Consider the following 25093-nt stretch of genomic DNA (forward strand, 5'->3'; position numbering starts at 1 on the left):
GAAGGTAAGTCCTTTATGCCACTTTGCCAGTGTGTTAATATACTATGTAATTCTATGAACAGTGATATCTAATTACTTCACCTTCATGCACTTTAGTACAGTGCTGCAATGGCGCTCTGAGCAGAGGTGCAGGTAATGGATTAAAGCTTCAGCAGGCTGTGAGGTTTTGTGCTGGAGGGATGGCTGTGGTGGATGTCTTGACAATGGAGGGACTGAGGGGACTGGACACGCGCTGCCTGCAGCCTCAGTCCAACATGGTGCGAGTGTTCATCAGCTCCAGTCTCTCAGGTACGGCTCTTCAGGAACCGCTTATTTCTTAGTTGACATGTATCAAATGCTACAACCGTTCAGACTAATTTTCATAATTCTGAAGACCCCCTTTATCATGTTGTCCTACGATATTTTAAAATTTTCATCAGAAAGTCACAAAGTTGCTGACTGTGGGCTGAGAGCTAGCAGTCTAGCATGCGCATTAACGTTCTCTGAATGCAATTGCTTTTGCTTAAATTATTACTCTGCTTTATTCCAAACTTTACTACTGCTAATAATAATAATAATAATACTAATCACAATAATGCAACTAAATGAAAATGCAAAATAGTTATGCAGTTCATGTGTCCATAAAACTATTAAAAAAGTAAAAGTGGCATAGCAGATGTTCGTTTTATCTTTTGTCTTCATAGTTATTAAAATGAAGCAAAATAATTAAGATTAATAATTAATGAATAATTAATTTCACTTTCATGTTACAATATTATATTTTTAATGCCATGATTAACACAATTCATGGAAAGTTCAAAGACCAGAAATGATTGCATCATAAAACTATAAATTTAGTTAAATGTAAATGACAAATTGATGCTATATTCCCTTGGGGGTAGGGCGAGAAGCTGTTTTTAACATCTTCAGTGATGATGCATGGATGGATATGGTTTAGCTTTGCAATAGATGGATGTCATTGTTCTGAAAGGTGATCCCCCTGCTTTTCACATATTCTAAAATGGTATGCAAAAATAAAAGGCTAATGATCTATGTTGTGATAATTCTCTCATTGACTATTAAGAGTAATTGATAGGTAGTTTATCACATATACTGTATGTCCACATTGTAGACACCTGCTCCTCCACTGTTTCTTCTGAAATCAAGGGCATTAATATGGAGTTTGTCCCTCATTTGCTGCAGTAACAGCCTTTGCTCTTCTGAGAAGGCTGTGCATTAGATGAACATTGCTGTGAGGATTTGAGTGCAGCCACAAGAGCATTAATGAGGTCAGGTGCTGATGTTGGGTGAGTAGTTCTGTATCACAGATGCCAGACTAGCTCATCCCAAAAGTGGTCCATCACTCCAGACAATGCAGCTCTATGCAGTTGTAGTTCTTAGTGATGAGGATCTTTATAGCTCATTAGCCGATGCCTGGCAATGACTGCTCCAGACCGCTCTGTTTGCAGTGCTTTTCTGTGGAGATTATTCAAGCTATGTGCATGTAGTCAAATCCTGCAGCAGCAATTATTAAGTGCAAAATGAAGTGCACAAAGTGGTTGAATTCCTCGATATAATAGATGTGTGGATACTTTACTGTGGATAATGTACTTATGTGATAAAAAGCTTATTTGAATTATGTCTATTAAGCAGTTGATGAGCCTCTCACATATTAAGGTCATTCAGTGTTCAATGTCTCAGTAATATGTGTTTCCTATCAACGTTATATAACGTCTATCAACATTGTTTCAATTGAAATCATCCTTTCCAGATTTGACTAGTGAGAGAAATGCCTTTTGGGACAAAGCCTATCCTGAGATACAAGACTTCTGTCAGAGTCTGGGACTAGTCTTTGAGGTTTGTACACTAAAGTTTGAAAACAGATGAAACATCAGCTACATCTTTTTGCTACGTGAAGGACTTTTCATCACAGATACAGCCATATCTTACTTAAAGCTTTCATTCTTAATAACACCTGTTGAAAGTGATGAAGCACAGAGAATGAGAGATTCTCTTATTACCGGTCTGTTTTGTATCTAAAAGATATTAATGCATGCTCTTGAAAATGCTTAAAAGGTCCTTTGGAGTGATATGCCATAGAACACAGGTTTCTGACCCCAGTCCTGGAGTACCCCTATCGTCACTGCTCCATAAAAAAGTGTCCTTTTTGTTGTGGAAAACCTGTAACTCAGGTGAGGCCTGCAATTCTTTAGATCTTCGTCTGGGTTGTTTTGTGACCTCCTGGATGAGTTGCCAATGTATTTTGGTAGGCCTGCCACAGCTGGGAAGGTTCACCACTGTTCCAGGTTTTCTTTGTGCTTTGCTGGAGTCCCAGAGCCTTGGCAATGGATTTGTAACCCTTTTCAGACTGGTAGATTTCAGTGACTGTGTTTCACACCTGTATTTGAATCTCTTTAGAACATGGCATCATTTACTGCTTTTTGAGACCTGCTAGCCTGCTTCGCATTGCCAGTCAGGTTCTATTTAAGAAATGGTTAGATTCAGCAGGTCTGGCAGTAATCATGCCTGGGTGTGGATAGTGAAATTGAACCCAGTAGTCAATTGGTTAACAGGTTGATTTAGTAGCTAAAGGGGCAATTACTTTTTCACATAAGGCTAGGTAGGGCTGAACAGCTTTTTTTCCTTCAGTAAATGAAATCATCATTTAAAATCCGCATTTTGCATTAAATGATTATCTATAGAAGAAGAAATTGGGAATGGGTCAAAAACTTTTTCACATCACTGTGTGTAGCAATTTAGCAGGAGAAAGAAAAAATATTCTTAACATTTAATGCAAGTAAATATTTATGAAGAGCAATTTTGGAGCATTTCTATTGATCTTTATATCATTAATATTATAGTATAAAATAAATATAATATACAATTGTCAAGGCAGATGAAGTTAATGATATGTATTTTTAGGGTTTTGCTGCTCTAATATTCATGTATATACTAAACACTTTCAACTCAAGAAGGCCTTGTTTAAGGGAATTACACTTTGTTTACAGTGGTGGTGATGGGAACCAGTGGTCACAATATCAACAGTAGAAATCAAAATTTTTTATTTACTATCCAAAATGACTAGTGAGCCAACACATGTTGATGATAATAACCACATTTTTTTTCTACAAAACTATTGTAAAACAGTGTCTTAGGCATCAGGCAGCAGATTCATAACTATTTCATGTCTTAACTTTCTGTGATGTAACTGTGAAGCACAAGAATGATTCTAATTCAATATGTGTCTCTTCATATTAAACCAGTGTTGAGGTGAGGTGAGGTTGTTTATATCTTAGCTGTTTAACTGTACAGAAAAGTTGCAAAATTAATGCAATTCCCATGAATTAGCTTATTAGTGGAAACAAGTGTGTTGAGAGCAGAAAAACACTAAAATGTGCAGGATGGGGTGCTCCAGGATTGGGACCACTAAACCACCTTAGGTTCAGTGGATGCTTCTTTAAATTTGCAGCACCGGTTGCATACAGTTGATTACCGTACATCCTGTTTTCCTGTGAAATACTGTTTTAAATTGCCTTGCTGTTTTTCGCATTTGCATAAACATTAAAACCACTTAAATGACCTGGACCCACTGGTGAGTCCAAAGGGTTTCTACACACTTCTATAACCTTAGTATATCTCAGCTGGTTTGCACTGTAGTCCATATAGTTACCGAATAATAAGTCTTAATGTGTAATACGCCTGGGATTTTAAGTGGTTAACGTGCATCTCAAACTGTCCTAGGTTGTGGATTTCAGATGGGGTGTGAGTGAGTCAGTCCCTGCTGATCACATGATAACCGAGCTGTGTCTGCAGGAGATAGAGTCATGCCAGAAAGTGTCAACCGGACTTAGTTTTGTTGTAAGTGTTGCCATCATTTCTGAATTTCCATCATGAGAATGTGGTTAATGGGTCATTTTATACTGGCATCCGTTTAACGAATGGTTGGTTTTTGTGTTTGCATGCTTGGCATTCACAGGCTTTATTGGGCAGTCAGTATGGCCACCGTCCCCTCCCTCGCCTCATACCAGACACTGAGTTTGAACTTCTGCTCTGTAAACTTTCCAGTGACCAGGAAGGCTTGACACTTCTTAACCGGTGGTTCATCAAAGACAGCAACTCTGTACCCCCTAAATATGTCCTTCAGCCAATCACCACACACTTTCCTCATTATAATGACGCAGGACCTGAGTCTGGACCACAGCGGGATGGAGATGTCATCTCTTGGAAGCTCACAGAGGCTCGGCTGTTGCAGCTGTTATGCACCGGCGCGCTGCAGGCAGAGAAGAATGGAGACATCAGTGCAGAGCAGAAGCACAATTTCTTCAAGTCAAGTGAGAAAATGTAGCAGTTTAGGGGGGGGGGGGGGGGTGCTATGAATGTACATGATTCAAATCTATTATTCAGATGCACAGGAACACACTACCAAAGAGATATATTGCTGCTTTAGGAACAAAACCTTGTATCTCCAAAATGCTAACTTTACAGGAGAAGGAAAAAACATACATTACTTTCAATGTATGTCAATGGAACCAGACTTTTTTCCAAGTCATTTTTGGTCACTTATTTTGGTCCTTCCTTCATGAAATTTACACACAATATTAAGGCCAATGGATATTTTCAAATTTTGTCAAAAACTTTGTTCCAACAGCAGCGATAAATCAACCAAATCATTTTTGCCAAGAATTGTGTCGACACACAGAAATTTAAAGCTTCATTTTTTTCCAGTGCAGAGGTTGTTTAAGGGGAATTCCATAATGTTTACAAGTTTCTGAATAATTCATTTGTTTAGTTGTTCATTCAAGTAATTATTATTAATTTATTGATTTAGCTGTTTAAAATGTTTTAATCTATTATTGTTGTATGCATTTTCCCATTATGGATTCTTTGAGACAAAATCTACCCTGTATCTTACTCCTGAGAGTAGTTACTCCACTGTTGCCTAGTTTAAATGTGTCTTTATGTCATATTGGCTACTGAATTGAGCTCTGCGAAGAGAAGAGTGAGTCAGTTCTTTTCCTAGTGTCCAGTGTATCCAATACTGATTTCAAACGTAAGATGTAAACACAGTTATTCAGAGGTATTTTATGTAAAACCATTCATGGTAGAGAAATTTACTTATTCGTACTTCTTTACAGTGGTGGTGACAGGAACCAGGTTTGTCATGTCTACAGTGCAAATTAGCTATTTTGATTTACAAATCAAAACAACCAGTAAATCTACATGTATCGTCTTATCGAGTTTTATATGTAATATTTTAACAGTTAAATAGTGGTAAATCAGGAAATGCCCAACAAGCAGCTTTTTGCCATTGATGTAACTAATCAGCCAGCATATTTGTAACTATCTTGGCGAATAGTTTTTTTTGTGATGTCGCTTTTAGAGATGGCAAAAACTTGGAACATCTTATTCCACCTCTGTGACCTGTTCTGAATTGGTAAGCTTCTCTAGAACTGTGCATTTCCCTTCAAACTGTTCTTTACCATATTAAGGAATATTTAGGTTTATTTTGAGGAAAACTGTATGACACATAAATATTTGTACTCGGCGTTTATACTGTTCAGGTGTTTAAACCACCTCTGGGACAAATGATCTTTATTATGCTTTTAAAGGGACACTTTAAAAGCAAAAGGTGAAAAAATTAACCATTGCTACATCTGTTGTAAATATGCTTACTGGCATCTCGAGCAGTGCTCCAGTAGTCTATACAGTGAGATTTTCCCATTTAAAGACTTAAAACCTGAGCTGTTTTGAAATGTTTTACACAACTAGGAAGCTGAATATTGTATTGTTACAGAGAATGGATTACTCAAAAGGCAAAAATGGCTCATCAGATGAGGAGGACAACAAACTCAAAGCTAAAATTAGTAGCAGAGCTCTAGACACTACCTCAGTTTGGCTTCATTGCTCTGGCTGAAAGTGTAAAAAAACTTCAGTGTCTGGTGTCAATTGTGTGCTGAATCAAGATAGAAGCAATCAGGATTGTTTGAGCACTGCAGAAATTCCCAAAAGTTGTATGATGTATTTGCATAACGCATGCTGGGTATTATAGTTAGAGAACATTGATGAACAAAAACATGAAAATGATACAAAATTATTTATTCTGTCAAACCAGGTTGGAGGATATACAGCTGCGCTACAGAAAACTTCATTACGTGACAAATAATACATTAAAATAAAAATAGTTTAAGCCAGAATGTGCTTTTAACCATAGTCTGAAAAAGATAGCTGCCATTGTTTAGGCAAAACCTATTATTTTGATGAACATAGCTGAGTGTTTGAAAATATACTCAAACTACCAGTAAACAAATGTTTTGTGCACCAAATTGTTCTTAATATAAATGTTATTATTGTGAATTTTCTGTCATTTTATTGTAAATTTTTTTATGTAATTTTATGTTGCTTGATGTCCACACAGTGACGGAGTGGGAGATTCAGCAGGGTTTTCTCAGGACTCAGCAGGATGGCCCTTCAGCTGTCATCTTTATCAGGGACCTGCCCCAGCTGAAGAAGAGCGACCAACAGAAGCATATCTCGAAGTTCTATGATGTCACAGCTGACGGCCTCCTGGACACAGAAGCCCAGGAACTCTTGACCAATCTCAAACAGCGCATCAACAGTGCCTGCTCAAGTAATCTCAGCCTCCACCGTGTAGAGCTTAGCAAGGCAGCCATTGACGAGAACCGTAAGGAACACAAGGACTATCTAGAGAACTTCTGCAAGCAGATTGTGTCTCAAATAAAGGCTAAGATTGACAGGCAAACTGCTCCACCGACAGCTCCGAGCTGGCTGTGGCTTCAGCAGGAGCTCTTCCATCACTCAAAGCTGAGCAATGAGAAATATGCTGTTTTTTGTGGGAGAGATGCTCTTCTGGGCAAGCTCAGTGTCACAATGTGGGAGTCCTCAAGTACCCAGCATCCTCCTCTTGTGGTCTATGGGCCTCCAGGATGTGGTAAGACTGCTTTGCTGTGCAAGATGGCCCAGGAGATGCGGGCTGTCCTGGAACCACAAGCTGTGGTTATGCTGAGATTGCTGGGTACATCTCCACTCAGCACAGACGTGGACTTTGTCCTCAAGGGTCTCTGCGTTCAGGTGTGTGGAGCCTTTGGCCTGGCGACCCCTTCCCCACAGACCGCCAACACACATGACAAATTGTTGAGGTTCTTCCATGTTTTGCTGCAGAAAGTGTCCGATCAGGGAGAAACACTTCTTCTCATCTTGGACTCCCTGGACCACCTGTCTAATGCCAACAATGCTCATAAATTGCATTGGTTACCTAAAGAAATTCCACCAAATATCCATTTGGTGGTGTCTACCCTAGATGAAGGGTGTCCTTTGGAGGGCTTGACAGCCTTTATTAATGATGATAAATATTTCTTTCAAGTAGAGCCACTGACCCTTGATCAAGGGCAGAGCATCACTGATGCCTATATGTACGTTGCTGGACGAAAGCTTACCTCAGAGCAGATGGATACCATACTCCACAGCTTCCAAAAGAGTGGAAGTCCCTTGCATCTGAAGCTAATGCTGGACATGGCAAAGCAGTGGTCATCCTACACCACCATGTCTGATATTCAACTTGGCAATTCGGTACCAGAGGTCATTTCAACATTTCTTCAGGCACTGGAAGTCAAGCATGGCAAGAAGCTTGTTCGTCATGCTCTGGGTTACATCACCTTATCGAGGTTGGTTATTCATTAACTTCTCTGAACACTCTAAACTGCTTTTAACTTTTTAACATGCAGCGAAAATTGGATCCACAATCTTCAATTTTTCCCTCACTGCAATTAGAGTTTATCAGACAAGGTATATTTAGTGTCTGAGTTTGATAATGTGGCTAACAAATAATAGAATCTCGTAGCCTCAACATTTATTGAAATGTAAACAAAGTCATACATTGTTCAACTTATCGATGCACTTCTTTAAATTTGTAGTGATAGGAACCAGTACAACACAAATATTCTAAGACCATGTTTACACTGATCCCCAACCATGTGCAACCTCCATGATTATCTTCCTTGCAGACACGGATTATATGCCCTGTGACAAACTGCATGGGCGGGAGTTTCGTTGTACTGGGAGGGATTTTGGTTGTTGAATGTGTCTTGGAGAAGTGGATGTGTTTATACTACTGTAATATGTGGCTCAAAAATTTCCTGAAATGTTTTGAGCAAGCAGATTTGTATCCATTTTAAATGTGTTTTTATGTGGCTTGACCTTATCTAGATATAATCCTGACATCCAAGACACATGAAATGCCCAGGTATAAACAGGGTCTAAAATGACCACTGAAGTGTGTGTGTGTGTGTGTGTGTGTGTGTGTGTATATATATATATATATATATATATATATATATATATATATATATATATATATATATATATATATATATGTGTATGTATGTATATATATATATATGTGTGTGTATATATATGTATGATTATATATATATATATATATATATATATATATATATATATATATATATATATATATATATATATATATATATATATGTATATATATATATATATATATGTATGTATATATGTATGTACCTCTCCACCATGAATGTGTTTTAAAATGTTTTGGACCCAGTTTTTTGGGCCTAAATTTTAGTAAAACAATGTCTCAGGGAGCATATGTGTTTAGTTATACTATTTTATTTAACTGGGATGTAGCTTTAAGTTTTTTGTTTTTTGTTAAATGCTTTGGATATTTGGTTTCTATCGCCACCACAATTAAATCTCTAAAATGGAGCATTTCACATCAGACTACTCTTATTTTGCTTACATTTTAATGGTTTAATTATGCACACGTTTAAAAAAAAGTGGTAGAATTCCTCTTTAATAATCCCAAATAGACTTGCTTATGTAGTTTCTATCATTGTATGACATAGTGTTATCTATAATCTGGACAAAAGGGCATGGCATAACTAAAAATAGTAGTATAAGCCATCCTGAAGCCATCACTGTCTATTTGTAGGTAACAGGATACAGTGTCACAAACTACACAAGCAAATGTATTTGAGCTTGTTTATCAGCTAGATGCAGTGATTTAGGCAAGCACTTTGTACAGTGCTTATTGGTGAGGTATAAACAAGGCTTGGTTTCACCATTGTGTAAAAGTCATCTCCTTTTTGCATCAGCTTTAGATTAATGCTGCTATTTAATATCACCAAGATGTCTATTGTTGATATTTTCATTTCGTTCATATTGGAATCTGCCTTTGTGTGCCATCATCCCAGGGCTAGTATTAATATCATTAAACATTTGAAAACATTATTATAAATTATTAAAAATTACAAACCCAATTATTAAATCACTGGCCTACTAGGGACCACTCCCCAGTGTTGGCCCAAGGTCATCAGGTTGGACGTTGTTCCAATTTAAGACCAATGCAGGTTTCTCATAAGCTCTTTAAAATAATAGTGTGCTGCATATGAAACTCCATAATGGGTTAAATCATGGTAATAAAAAGTCTGTCTACTGTTCAGACCAGAGGTTCCCAAACTGGTCCTCAGGGCCCTCCATATAGTCCATAATTTTGCTCTATTCAGAATCCATGAGGACTGAACCACAGTTTTACGCAGTATAATTACAGTAAAATATAAACAGTATCTGAAATAGCTTTTTTAAATATTAAGTATATGTATAGTTCATAACCACTACTACCCCATCACCTTGAAATTCTTTCACAACTTGACGGCTGGACATGTATTTAATGTATTTTGACTGATTGACTATGTGACTTCAATTCAGATCAGTTTGATCGATGTGGAGTGTAAATTGGATTTTTTGTTGAACTTGTCATTTTAAAGCTGAATTTTGATAACATTCTGAAAAGTACAACTTTTAAAATGTTTGAAAATATGAGTTGTTTGAGGACATTAATCAGTGGATCAATCTATTCACAGATTTGGGTTGTCCGAGGCCGAACTACGGGATATCTTGTCATTAGATAATGATGTCCTGGCAGAAGTCTACCAGAACCGGCTTCCCCCTAACCACTCACTTATACGCTTTCCTCCACTTCTGTGGGCTCGCCTCAGACATGACCTAGGGGATCACCTAGTGGAGAGATGGGAAAATGACACTTCTGTAATAGGATTTTCCCTCAGGTAGAAGTCTTTTACAGCATTACTTCGCCATTGATTTTGGTTTTACAGTCTTACTAAGATGTTGTGCATCCCATTCTAAAACCTTAGACATTACTGTGGAGTTGGGCCTCTTTTTGTGGCTATAACAGCTTCTGGTTTTATGGAAAGGCTTTCCACAAGATTTTGTGTCTGGGAATTTGTGTCCATTCAGTCTAAAGAACATTAGTGAAGTCAGGGACAGATGTTGGACGAGAAAGCGTGGCTTGCAATTGACATTCCAGTTCGTCCCAAAGGTGTTCAGTGGGGTTGAGGTCTTGGCTCTGTGCAGGCCACTGGAGTTCCTCTACACCAAATTTGTAAAACCATGTCTTTATAGACCTTACCAAAACAGGAAAGGGCCTTCCTTTAACTATTGCCACAAAGTGGAAAGGGGATAATTATCTGAAATGTCTTTGTGAGCTGTAGCAATAACATCACCCTTTGCTGGAACTAAAGGGCCTGAAAAAAAGCCCCATAACATTATACCTCCTCCACCAAACTTTACTGTTGACACTATGTATGTAGGTATGTAGGTATTCTGCTTTTCTGGTTTAAAGTCATAGAGCTGTGTAAGCAGTCAGTGTTGCTGGAATACCTAAACTGACTAATTAGGATGTCCACATATTTTTGACCATATTGAGTACAAAGTGTTCCAGCTTTATAGATTCAAAGTTATAAAACTTGTGAAAATTATGTCCCAATGTTTTTGCTTTCTGTAGACAATTTACTAAGGTAGTGAAGGAGAGGTATTTATCTGTGGAGCTGCGAGTTCAAATGCACACTGTTCTCAGTGAGTATTTTACTGGTCAGTGGAGCCACAGGCAACTTAAACCAATACTTCTGCCTTCGCTGATGACGCAGCTGAATGCTGACAGAAAGGTATTACTTAAATCTTCAAAGCTAAAACAACTGTAATATAGTTGTCATACAAATATGTGTGATTATAAGAGATGAAAAATTGCATCAAACCACTGAGTAACTTGTTTTGTCAAGGTGCCGTCTCAACCCTTGTGGTTCACTGAAGGAACTGCCAACCTCAGGAAGCTGCATGAACTGCCCTATCACCTCTTACATGCAGGCAAATGGGAGGAGCTGCGCCATTCATTGCTAGGTGAGATATAAAATTAGAGTCTGAATCTTTATTTACTGAGTAGAGTTTGGGGGGGTTGTGAGGTTTTGACATGACAGACAATATGTACATTTAAATATATGGACAGTTAAACATGTCGCATACATCAACATTATAGACATCTGTGCTATTTCCTGTTAAATGCAGATGCTAATTGCTGAAACTCCAACTAGTTTTGGTGGTTTCGGTGACCAGTCCTGCACTATCATGTAATGAATGTTAGAGATGTATTACAAACCCATCTTTTCTCATACAGGGAGTTTGGACTGGCTGTACTGTAAGACTCTGAGCTGTGGAGTGGACAGTGTAATCCAGGACTTGTCGCTCTGTGCTGATGTTATGGACTGCCTAGAAATACAGCTGATCCGAGAGTGCTTTCTGCTGCTGAAGCCTACCGTAGATTTTATTGATGGAAATATAGGTGAGTATTGTGTTTTGTAGTGGGACCTTGTGTATGTTCATTTCATTACTACACTGACACGGATGTCACAACTGCATCACTGCTATGTGGATTTCATAGAGTATTATACCAACTATATATAAGCGTTAAAGGGCCCATATTCTGAATTCTTCTTGTACTTTTCTTCAACTGAGGTCCACTTGTGACATTTATGTGGCTTTCTGTTTCAAAGCCAGTCATAATTTATGTTTACATTACCATTTTCCAACCTGTCTTAATTTCTTAGAATCAGAAAAGCTGTTTTTTATTTATTTATTTTATATTTTTTAATTTTGTGTCTTTAAGACTGATCCTCTGCTTTATAACACCAGCGTGAATGGGTGGAGCTAAAATGCTGTGGTCTGAATATGTGATTATACTGTATGTCGATGTCTTGGTTTTTGCGACATCACAAAAACAGTGAATTCAAAGCAGGATGTTGTTGCAGCTTAGTTTTTATATATAGGCCGTTTAGACTGGGGAGTGAACTGTTTACATGCTATATCAGTGTGTGGAAGAAGGCATGAAGCATTTCTAATTTACATTGCAATCCTAATTTTGCAGGAATGATAATATTGCAATAAGGTAAGACCTTTCAAGCTGGTGTCACAAATGAACTGCCCACAATCTGCTCTCTTTAAAGACTCTTCCCTGCTGTTCACTGAGATCATTGCCAGGCTTCAGGGTCTTGCGCATGCGTACCCTGCTCTGATTGGACGCCTTTGCTCGCAGTGCCAGGATTGGTTTGCTTCCTGCTCAGACCCAGTGCTGATTCCCAAGAGTAGCTTCATACAGGCTCCTGGAGGGCCTTTAAAGACAACCCTCAGTGGGTTTACAAAAGGTAAGGCCTGTCATTAAGAATCATTGCTCTTCAATCATTAAGAGTAGTCTACCTTTAGAGATTTCTATGGGAAGGTTATATTAGCCCAAGCATTGTGGCTAAAGACACTAAGAATATATCATACTACTTTTTCTTTTACATTACTGCTATCAGTTTTCTTTTAAAAACTATACGCTTTAAAATTAAAATAACTATATTACTTGAAGAACTTCATTTAAATGAGACAGTAAATGGAACTGCTTTCCTTGCCTTCATATAATTATTGCTACCATTCAAGAAAATATGAAATGTGAAATCTCTGCTGTTTTGGCATATTTCTCTTTGAGAAAATGTCCCACCCTACTCAAATAACCACACCCAATAACCCAGCCTTCATACTTTTGTAGTCTCAGCTGCTGTTTCACACACAGTCTCTGAGATAAAGTGTAAAACAGCAATGTAATATCACACATGGAAAACATGACATTTCTATATTAGCCATTGATTTACGCTCATTGCTTTTATCTTAGCAGGCTTTCTGTGGGCTTATTGGACCATATTTTGTCCTCACTACAGTAAGTTGGGCATACTGCTAAGATAACAGGCTCCAGTAATATTCAGAGACAAGCTTTCAGGTTAAATCTTTTCTGAAGGAGTCAACATTCAAACCGTAACACCCCAAGTAAAGAATGTTACAAGTTTAAATGTTTTAAAATTTAAGATGTTTAGCACTTATCATAACATTAACCAGGCTTGAAGAAATCTTAGCAGTCGCAAAACAAGTACATAAAGGCCCCTTTCAATATAATTGACAAGGTTTCTGTATTAAACATTGCTATCAAATGCCATGTTTCGCTGACACATGCCCAGGATTTAGTGAATGTTTCTACCTTTTAGCGTAAACAAGCTTAAAAAGGCAAACATCTCTATACGTTATTCCACTGCAGCCACTGGTTTACTTGCCATTGCACAGTGACCACACCCATTACCCTACCTCTTCTACTGATACAGCCAATGAGAGCAGTGGGCATTCACATACAAAATCAACACCCATGTTTACATATACACTGAAAAAAGCACAAACTCTACTTTAAGGAGGAATTCCACAAATTTTTCAGAATTTAGCACAATTAAATTATTATACAATCAAGCTGTAAACATTGCCATTCAGAATGGTTTGATATGAAATGCTCTGTTCTTACTGTGACTCACTGAGTCAGAAGTATATACACTATACTGCATCTGAATTCTGTTATTACACAAAATGGTTACAAGTAATGCCCTAAAATATATATATTTTTAAAAACTGAGAGAGGTACATGCAGTGTTATATGGCAAAATAGTCCCTAAAATAGTTTTTTTTCCTAAATATTTTATATATTTCTGACTATTTTACTTTCAGAAACATTACATATAAAACTCAGAAGACACTTGTAGGTTCACTGTTGGTTTTAGATAGTAAACACAATGGTTATATTTGCATTGTAGACATTGTAACCCCTGGTTCCCATCACCACCACTGTAAAGAAATCTGAGATTCTCAACAGTGAATCATGTCATATAGACATAGAAACCACGCTGAATGACTTTGTTAACATCTCAACCACTGAATTATGCAGGGAGTTTGAAAAATCAGAGGAATTCTCCTTCAAGACGAGTAACTAAAAGTAGGCGATCATGCTCAACCTACCTAAACTCTACTACCCCACAGGAAGAAACACACCTAACAACATTACATTTTGGGATATACATGTTACAGGATTGGATCAGATTTATTCTGTTTTTTCCCTCTGAGAGATATATATATATATATATATATATATATATATATATATATATATATATATATATATATATATATATAGTAAATGTCCCCAAAAGAAACTTTTATAACAGAAAAATATACCTACTTTTTGATGCACATTCATGTAAAATGATTTGACTGAAGTCATTTCAGACCATTAAGACAAACGATTATTGGAATCAAAATAATATGTGCTTGCTATATGTATTATTTTGTCAGGACATACTGAATTCAGCCACTCATTACATTGATTGATGTGATTCTGTTTTTGGTGTTTGTTAAGGAGTGAGTGCAGTAGATATTTGCTGTGAGAAGAATATGCTGATAGCAGGTTCAGAGGATGGAGAGTTGATTGTGTGGGACTTAAAACATTTGGAGGTGCTTCATACACTTGAAGGACACACAGGTCAGTGGACACGAATGTTTTGGTATTTTTTTATGGTCATCATCATCGTTGTTAACCACTTAGTCCAGATAGGGTCGCAGCAGCAGTTGGGAGAGCAGAGAATCCCAGATGACCCTGAACCCCGCAACATCCTCCAGCTCATTCCTACGGACCCCAAGCTGCTCCCAGGCCAAGTTGGAGATGAAATCCCTCCAGGGGGTCCTAGGACAACCCCGGGGTCTTGTCCCGTTAGACCGTGCCTGGTACACCCCCACCAGGAGGCGTCAAGGGGGCATCCGAATCAGATACCCGAACCACCTCAGTTGGCTCCTCTCAATGCGAAAGAGAAGCGGCTCTACTCCGAGCTCCTCCCGGATGGCTGAGCTCCTTACCCTATCGAATAGAGTGTAGCCCAACACCCTGCAAAGAAAGCTCATTTCACATACTCCCAAATCCACAAAACACATGTAGACTGGCTTGGCAAAGTCCCATGCCCCGTCAACAATCCATGAGAAGGTGAAAAGCTGGTCCATTGTTCCATGACCGCGACGGAATCCGCATTGTTCCTCCTCGATCTGAGGTTCAACTATCGGTCAATGTCTCCTTTCCAGCACCATTGCATAGACTTTCCCAGGGAGCCTGAGCAGTGTGATACCCCGATAGTTGGCAGACACTCTCCGGTCCCCTTTTTAAAAATGGGGACCACCACCCCTGTCTGCCAATCCAGGGGTACTGTTCTTGAGGTCCATGCAATATTGCAGAAGCGTGTCAGCCACGACAGCCCCACAATATCCAGAGCCTTAAGCATCTCTGGACGAATCTCAACCACCCCCAGTGCCTTGCCACTGAAGAGCTTGCCAACTACCTCAGTGACCTCCACCAGGGAAATGAAGCTTGACACACCACAGGCCTCAGGCCCTGACTCCCGTGGAGGAGGCATGTCTCCCGGATTAAGGAGTTCTTCAAAGTGCTCCTTCCACCAGCCCACAATATCCTCACCCGAAGTCAGAGTTTCTCCACCTTTGCTGAATACAGCTTGGGCGCAGCCACCCCGACCACTTCTGAGTCGCCGGACAGTTGTCCAGAACCTCCTTGAGGCCAAACAAAAGTCTTTTTCCATGGCTTCACCAAACTCCTCCCACACCCTGGATTTTGCTTCTGCCACCATTGCGGCTGCCACCTTTTTCGCCTGTAGGTATCTATCTGTTGAGTCAGAGACCTTTGGGCCATCCAGAGTTTTCCTCTCTGCAATTTTAATTTGCACTGAGGCGACCCTCTCGTCCACCGGGACAAACTCCAACTGCACGGCCGCCAGCCGGGGACTTGTGAGTATCCCCACTCCTTGTGTAGGAGAGGGACCAACTCCCACTGCCTGTGCAGCACTGCACCGCTCCCCCATACTGGACCTTGCGGGTGGTGGGCCCACATGGTCTCCCATGTTGCCTCTTCGGGCTAAGCCTAGCCGGGTTACATGGGCTGCCTGGCCACCAGGCGCTCGCCGGGGGAGAGTACCCCCAGGCCTGGCTCCAGTGGTAGGTCCTGGTGACCCTTTCCCGGACAGGGTACATGATTTTCTGTGCCGTTTTTCATGTTGGGTTTTTGGATCGCGTTGGTTAGGGTCTTCAACCCAGACCTGTTTGCCCTGGGAGACCCTACCAGGAGCATATTGCTCCCAACGACTTGGCTCTGAAGATCCCTAAACCACACAGGCCCTTCCGCCACGACAATGCCCTAATCAAGGCCCCGATCAAGGCCCCGATCAAGGCCCCCGATTTTTATTATTTTTTTTATTGTTTCATATTTTGTTGTTTTTTTTAGTTCAATTTTACTATCTTTTATTTATCAGTCTCATTGTTATTGCATCTGTGTCATTGGTGCAGGTGCGGTGCAGTGGGTGAAGCCTGTGGATAAAGGTGATCACTGTTTGTCTGCTGGTTGTGATGGCTGTGTTAGGAAGTGGAGCATGTGCAGTGGTAAACAGCTCTACTGCATTCAGGCTGCAGTCTCAGTGCAGTTCCGGACCACTCCGCTGCTCCACGTGCTCGACTCCAGAGCTGTGCTCCTTTCCAGCACAGACAGCCAGGTATGAGAGGCTTGTTTTAGACTATATTTTAAAAGTCATTCAGACTTTTCAGCTCTACAGAACCTTGCACTCTTAAAAATAAATTCCTAAGTGGTTCTTGGTGAGGAGACGTTAGGTCTGCTACACAGCCTGACAAAATATTGGGTTTTGGATTTTTCAGTGCAACAACAGGCTCAGCTTAGTCTCGGTTTGTTTGAGTGCTTCTTCTGTGTAGTAGATTTTTTTCCTCATTTGAAGAAACATGTTAATTTCACATATACTCACTCTCTATCTGTCTCTCTAGTATAGTACAGTTAGCTCACATTAACCGGCCCAAAATGCCATCAGCCCACCAGGAATTCTCCTGACCTTCCCAATTACCCACTCTGGCGTTGATTATGGGCATACTATTTTGAGAATGACCAATCTTGTCTGATTTCAGAAAGAAATCACTCAAATGGTGGACGTACTAAATATTGAAAACATATTATAACAAACAAGATTTAGTTGTATATAGTATTTGTGTAGTTTTTCTGTATATTTTTCTGTTACATTTGTTTTCTGCTTTTTTGCCTGTCGCTGAAAAATGAATAAGTTGCACATAATGGCCATTTTGACTGGAAATAAAATAAATGAAAAGGAGTTCTCTTAACTTGCACAGTGCTGTATGTGTACAGCAAAGTCATGGATAAAATAAAAAAGAAAGCTAATGCAGAACTGTTTACAATTCCAAGTGAAAAATAATGACCTGGTTGTTACATCAGATTAACATCACACGGGCCATCTACAGTGTAGAGCTTGTGATAGTATTTTGAAGTATGATGGCAGGAGGACTGGCACGTTGTCTCTTCAGCGACATGTGGATCCAACATCAGTGGGAGAGAACGTCCTTGCATTGGTTAAGTCTGTGTCAATTACAGCAAAAACCCAGCTTTCAGAATTTTTGTTTTCTGTCAGTCAACTTAAGCACTCCATAACAAAGTGAAGCACTGTAAAACCATATTTGTAATAACCTCTCTGTTATCTCTGTTAGTGCTTCTGAGTGAGTTTGAGAGCAGGTTTGGGTTTTAGATTTAGCAGTACCAGTTGGGTCTGGTGCTCAGGTCTTAGTCATGCGAATGGACCAATTTCGTGCTTGTATTTCTGACCTCCTGTAGATGTACAGTTACTGGAAAAATCTTTATATTGGCATACATGACTTTATATGGAGATTCTTTAAAAACTTTAAAAGTTATTCACAGTTGTTTAAAAATATACTGAATTCATAACCAGTAGTCAAGTATTCTTTTCTATGTAAAAAATATAATGTTGATCTTTACCTGTCCATCTTTGCATCTACATCACTGTTTTCCTGTGTAGGTCAAAGCCTGGAATGTAGACACTGGAGATTTCCTTTATGAAGTCAGTGTGCATGCAGACAATTTGGTGCTTGGCATTATGGGGCAGGAAGTGGCAATCGTGTCCAGTGATGGCCAACTCTGGCTCCATGACGCAATCACTGGCCTGCAGAAGTCTCATAACCATCTAACCTCAGCTCAGGAACTTACTATAACAAGCGTCCTCACGTTTACCAAGCACGGACGACTCCTCATCGCATCTCAGGAGAGCTCAGTGATCTTGGTATGTATTCCATGTTAGTGAAGAGTGTAACTTTGATCTTTTTTGTGCAGAAGTTTTTTTTTCCCCCCAGTCTACCTCATCGCTGCTCTTGTTTTTTGTCTGTAGGTTTCGGCCACTGACATACTAGCTAATGTTGAGCTTCCTGCTCCCGCTTCATTTATGTGCACCTCTAATGATGAGAAAACCCTTTTTGCAGGTATTTTCATATTGTGTTGTTGGCTGAGTGTTTACTGAGTGCCCTATTGATGTTCTATTGGGTGTGCTAAAGAAAGTGTTCTATGGATAAGGATGCAAAAAGTTCGTTTACATAGCACTCTTCTAGAAATTTAAAAAGCCTTTGCTGCATCTTGGTTTTAGACAAGTTATATTTGTTCCTCTGAACTGTTGTCTTCTTGAACGAAGGCTGTGAGAGAACACTGGCTGTGCTACATCTTGAGCCAAACTCAGTGCACAGAACCCAGGACTTCCAGCATGAGGCCATAGTGTTATCAGCTGCTTCATACAGCCATGGAAGTAAAGTCATCACCGGCTCTCTGGATCAGATCATAAGGGTCAGTTTCATTTAAGCCCATCACAATGCCGAAAGAAGAAGAAGAAGACAATGTAAAATCTGAAAATTACTTTTAAATTAATACCAACCAATATATTATTGCAAAATGGATAGTTCTGGTTCCAAAATCTGGAAGAGTGGAAGAGTCAATCAAAGCTGTTGTAAAATACCTAATATACATGCACATGACCTCACACTCAAATTTGTACTGAGTTTCTTCAAAAACATTATGCTGTTCATGGAAAAATGTTTGATCATTATGTTGCTTAGCAACTGTGGCATTGTTTTGTGTAGCCCATAGTTTTTTGTAACCAACAGTTTTGTATAGCGCTTACCCAGTGCCAGTTATTACATTATGTGTACATTTCATGATGAATGGACCAAGAGAAATGATCCAAAATGACTTGGAAAACATCTGGTTCAGTTGACTTACGTTAAAAGTAAAGTATGTTTTTTTTGTTCTCCATGCACACATACACATACATACGCACACACATTTATATATATATATATATACATTTATAATTTAGTGTATTATTGATAATTCAATACTTCTTTGGGGTTCTAATAAGTTACAGTTTAAACCACTCTCAGCATTCATAGTCCAGCAAACATTAAGCTTAGGTCGATGTAACCCTGGTGGCAGGGTTTACCGCTGTAAATGCTTTACATTCTACATATTTAATGTATATATAATTTGTTTTTCCTTCTTTGGCGACTTCATTTCACATGATCGGCTGTTCATTATAAATGTTGTGCTTTCATGTGCAAGCACATGAAGATTTATGATAACCTAAATATTTGCACCTAGATTAACAGAGGAAGTTCTTAAGGGCTGTATTATCTGCTTTGTTAGACATATTCTAGATACACTACTTCTTGTTGTCAACTACAAGCCAAAACAAATGGCATAATGCTTAAATAAAGCAGTTACAGCAAATAAAACGATAAAAATATAAAAAATATAGCAGTTGCTTTTTTCTCCTCACTTGAGCATGGTAGACAACATGATGTAACCTGGTAGCCACAGGGCCCTTAGCAGCTGCTTATGTCGCTTATTAGGTAGAGACAGCACTTTGCATACCTAAAAGCAGTAATCATATGTAACTCCCAGCCTCTTATGACTTATTACTTTATTCTACATAACTATGCCTGTACTAAATTCAGAGCTTTTTGGCTTATTATTCAGTTATTAATCTGATCATTCTAGGAATCTGTCTAGGATTGCTGAAACTTGTAACATAGTTGACTGGATTATAAGTTTGTTCATATAAAGTTGTTACAGCTTAGCAGTGATGTTCTTCTATATACATAAGATGAGAAATCTGTACTTATTGTAATGTTGTGATTCTTAATTCTAGGTTTGGGGTTTAACCACTGGACAGCTGCTGGACTCCATCAGTGGTATGGCCTCTCCTGTCACATCTTTGTTGGTGTACAACACCACCATCATCTCTGCCTCAAGCAGCTCTACTTATCTCAAACTGTGGAAACTAGACTACGATTCCAAGCACAAAAGCCAGTCTTGCGTTCCAGCTAACTGCCCTAGAGTGGTCATATCTAAAGATGGCAACACTGTACACTTCATCAGAGAAGAAGATAAAAGAAAAGTGTTCACATGGAGCTGCACCGAAGGTGAAGTTTTCCAGATTTGTAGTAATTTGTTTAATTTTCTACAAAGATGTTTCCTCAGATCATTTCCTCATGCCTTCAGAAAATATATGGCTTATCTGTTTCTGTTCAAAGGTTTGTAAACAGTATTTTTATTAATATGAAACCAATTATGTGGTTATAAAAATCTTTGTGATATCATGTTATTAGTATTTGACTTAATAGGATTCAGTTAGTGGGACACTGTAAAACATTACTTACTACATTTTAGCTATATCTTGTGTGAGGAACTGAGCTGCAGATGATACCAAAATGAATGACAAAGCTGTGTAACATTGAGAGTGATGAAATAATAAAATTAATATCCAAAATGTCTTATGTTTGCATAGCAGTGATCAAATATTGAGGCTGGTGCTCTAATGAGAAATTACTATAAATGAACAATTATGTATTGCTAGATAGAGAAATTATCATAAATAAAAACTAAATATTATATATTATTAGATTGAATCATTACTGTGAATAGATAATAGTAAATAACAAATAATAAATAAATAAATATGTGTATAATAATAAATAATAATACATTTTATATATAGATAGAGAGAGAGAGAGAGAGAGAGAGAGAGAGAGAGAGAGAGAGAGACAGACAGAGACAGAGACAAGTTATAACTATGTATGTTATGTATGTTATTACATAGTGAAATAACTAGATCTAGTTAAATATATTTGTATTATTTGATTAACAGATTACTATGAATTGGCTATTATGTCAAGCAATTCCTATAAATATTATTAGGTAAGTAAACATTATTAACAGAAATTAATATATATAATAAGTGTTTGACCAAGTAATTACTAGATATTAGTAGATCAATTATATACTATTTTTTATTATATAATTTTATTATATTTAATAATATATTAGATATTATATGATTACTTGAATCACAATTCAATGTCAAGTAATTATAATTTGTAGATATTAATAAATAAATATTATGAAACAAGAAAATATGATAATCATAAAAGTATTAATTATCATTAGATTGAGTAAAGCAACATATATGCATATTACTTAATAGTCAAAATAAATAGATAATTATTAATTTGAGTAATTACTATAAATAAGTAGGTAACTGCCATTTTTAGTTATTCCCCTTTAGAAATATTTAAAGAAAAATGAGAAGTTCATAAACATTTTTAAACATAATGTATTAAGTTATCGCATTGGTTTTCTTTGTATACTGACCAACAGGCTAATGTGGGTCATAAACATTCTGAAAGGCTTGTTGTGCATTGAGCAACTGTCTAACCAGAGGTTCTCTTATTCCTCAGGCATGTCCAGTGACTCTATGGAAGTATCCTCTGATGTGTGCTGTATGGAATTGGCTCAGCAGAAGCGGCTGCTCTTCTGTGGTCTTCGCACTGGCACCATCCTTATCTACCCTTTAGCCTTCACACAGGAGACCCTGTGCCTCCCACCTCCAGAGAGCCTGCCTGAGGTGCGCAGTATGGCCATCAGCCCCAGAGAGGACAGGATGGCCGTGTCTTATGTGGACGCGGTGTGCTTGTTTGAGATCACGGCTCGGGACAGCTTTCCCTGTGTGGAGGGCCCCTTTGAAAGCTACTCTCTGTCCCTGCTGCACTCTCCGGTATCTGCCATGGCTCTGCTGACCGACTGCAGGCTCCTGTATGGGACTCTCGGTGGAGAGGTGGCCGTCTATGACTTCAAGAACGCAACAGCAGCAGAGCTGGACCACCACGGAGCTGCAATCACCTGTGTAACCTTGAGCAACTGGGATACACACGCTCTGATTGGCTCTGAGGACTGTGTCCAGAAGCTCTGGAATCTGAGCCCACTGTTGCTGGACCATACCATGGAATATAAGGTAAATGTAAACGTTAGGTTGAAGACTGAAAATTTCAATCAATGAAACTGTAAAAATTAGGTCAGCTCAACTTAAAATGATAAACTAACAGATTACACTGCTTTTATTAAGCGAACTCAACATGGGGGCATCAGAGTTTACTCAAATTTCTTAACTGAGTCAAAAGTTCTGCGAGTTCTTCCAACTCCCTGTTCTAGTTCTGCTTCTCAGCTTTGGTAAACAAAACAGAATCTGCTTTATTTTTTAAATGAGCTGTGACTCTTTCTAACACACAATCTCATTAGACATTTTCTCTTAGGCTTCCAGATGTGGACAGCTGTGGCTTGACTGGACTTCAAACTCACAGTCTCCTGATGTTGGGGTGGATTATTGAACAGTTGCACCACATGTGACATTGCTAATTTTTTCAAAGATAAAACAATTATTTTCTACAGTGTGTTAAAAATTTGCCAACATGAAATGAAAGTAACCTCTGGTGTTCCTGAGTGGTGCAAAAGACTAAGCCTCCACCCCAACAGGAGACTGTGAGCTTGAACCCCAGAAAATGTCTAATAATGTGATGTCCCAGCTAGTGGGAAAAAAATGAGTTAAAAAAATTCTATATTATTTACCACATTGTAGGCTGGTGTTCTCAAGTTGAGTTAATTCAAGAAAATCAGTTTATTCTGTTCCTTTCTAATTTTAAGTTGAGCTGACTTTCATTTTCAGTAGTGAATCATTCTGGGTTTTTTATGCTGCTTGTTCACTCATGCAGCAAGCTATAAGTTGGTGTATAATTTGATCCTATAAAATTGACTAAAGACCTGCGTTAGAAATAATAGAACAGAATTTTAAGAACTGTATCTTCTCAATACCCAGGGCTTCTACTTCGAGGGGGTTATGTGTGCAGCTTTCTCTGTTAATGACAAGTACGTGTTCACTGGTTCTCGGGACAAAACAATCAAAGTTTGGGATGTGGCTACAGGTTGGTACTGTTTACATTAATAAATACTTGCAGTATATTGTTTATTGTTAACTATTTGGTGTTCCACAAAACTTATAATATTAAAATATTGAATATCAGAACCATCTTGAAATATCCTATAATAGCTTATAGCACGTCAATATACACTGTAAAAGTTATCAATAAACATGATTATGGAAAAAAATCTGAAAAGTGATTCCACTGTTATGTACATTTGTTCATTACTCTTGTGTGTATCTAACAGTATGGGATTTTTTAGATTTCTCCATAATGGTTTGTGAAATGGTTTGTTTTAGAGACGCAGAGCAACTCTGATTCTTTACAGTGGTAATGATAGCAACCAGGGGTCACAATGTCTACAACACAAATACAGCCATTTTATTTACTATCCAAAACCTGCACATGCCTATTATATTTATATAAGTTTTTATATGTAATGTTCATGGTAAAATCTGCACTCTGCATTTACCCCTCTGCTGATTTTAAAAATCCAATGTGTTTTGGTCCAAAACCTTATTTTAAAACTATTGTAAGTCAATGTTTCATGCAATGTGGTGTAACTATTTTATATGAGCATTTAGAGGCGTTCAACGCTTCGTGTGGTATGGTTCCAGTCACCACCAGAGAAATTCTGAATGGGCAAGGTTCTTTAGAACAGAGCATTTCACATCTTAACGATTTAATTATGCAGAAATTTTTAAATATTAATAGCATTTTCAAAGATTGTGCTGATGGAAATTCAGTGTTGATGCTGAGGTTTATGCAGGACACAAAGCAGCACCAGCACCCCCAACCTGTTTAAATGTGTATTTTCTGGGCTTGCACAAGTGGCATGTATACAGTTACATTAATACACTAAACAAAGTCACTGAAACTCATTTTTATCTCAAGTAATCACAACACTACAGTACAATCAGTTTGCCTTTGCATACTAAGCACCAGTGACTTTCACATGTGAATTAACCCTCTGTATACAGTCACATGTTTTAAACTGTACACAACATTTCACTTTCCTTTGTATTTCATCTGGTTTTCATCTGGTTCATCGTAAAATGTCATTACACAGGGTCTTTACTGTATATCCAGTACGTCTACGCTGCAGTCATCAAAATCACGCCCTTCAAGGACGGCTTCATAGCCATCTCGCAGCTCGGCTCTTACATTAAGGAGGGCTTCCGTTGTCCAGACGCTCTGACCCCAGGCTACAACCCTCTTCGCAACTTCAGGGCACACTATCGTGTGACGTCTCGAGAGAAGACTCTGGACCCACCTCACACTTTCCTTAAAGGGGATTACAATCCGGCTCAGTTCAACTTCATGAGCATGTTCAAAACAAAACAGGCCAAGTCAACCAACACATGTGTTCTTCTATGAGGAGCAAGTATAAAGATGTTCTGTTAGGTTCCTAATTAATAACATTAGTGATTTTGTCAGATTTTAAGACTCTAAAAATTCTTTAAAAAAAAAGAATAAATCAATGGGATATACAAACTCATTTTTATTGTTATATCTAATCATTTTGTGTCTAGAATCAAGAAGATTTAATCCGAGCCAGAGGTCAAACCATTCTTGCAGTAAATCACAGACTAACAGCTTGTGCAGCATGTTTAGTGTCACTTTATTGTTACTGTTCTTTAATGTATGGGTGCAGGTGTGGCCACTGCATTAGTGCTCATTTACAAAAAAATAGAAGTGAGAAATA

General features: G+C 38.4%; 1 protein-coding gene across 1 annotated transcript; it reads left to right on the forward strand.

The window, feature by feature from the left end:
- Positions 1–179: 179 nt before the first annotated feature.
- On the forward strand, positions 180–24826 carry nwd1 (NACHT and WD repeat domain containing 1). Its single transcript, XM_037545146.1, has 19 exons — positions 180–288; positions 1751–1836; positions 3721–3837; positions 3956–4310; positions 6395–7661; positions 9894–10097; positions 10835–10994; positions 11109–11226; positions 11501–11665; positions 12327–12524; positions 14591–14713; positions 16573–16775; positions 18114–18374; positions 18480–18570; positions 18777–18925; positions 20286–20577; positions 21874–22427; positions 23286–23391; positions 24458–24826. The coding sequence occupies exons 1-19, from the start codon at positions 180–182 to the stop codon at positions 24763–24765; spliced, it is 4866 nt and encodes a 1621-aa protein (XP_037401043.1). The 3' UTR covers positions 24766–24826.
- Positions 24827–25093: the final 267 nt, after the last annotated feature.

Source organism: Pygocentrus nattereri, chromosome 15 (assembly GCF_015220715.1).
Source record: "Pygocentrus nattereri isolate fPygNat1 chromosome 15, fPygNat1.pri, whole genome shotgun sequence".
NCBI lineage: Eukaryota > Metazoa > Chordata > Actinopteri > Characiformes > Serrasalmidae > Pygocentrus > Pygocentrus nattereri.

Coding starts and splice junctions, on each gene's coding strand:
- nwd1 (XM_037545146.1), top strand. CDS start 180: ATGGCTGTGGTGGATGTCTTGACAATGGAGGGACTGAGGGGACTGGAC. Junction 1,837..3,720: donor GTCTGGGACTAGTCTTTGAG/GTTTGTACACTA, acceptor AAACTGTCCTAG/GTTGTGGATTTCAGATGGGG. Junction 12,525..14,590: donor CCTCAGTGGGTTTACAAAAG/GTAAGGCCTGTC, acceptor GTGTTTGTTAAG/GAGTGAGTGCAGTAGATATT.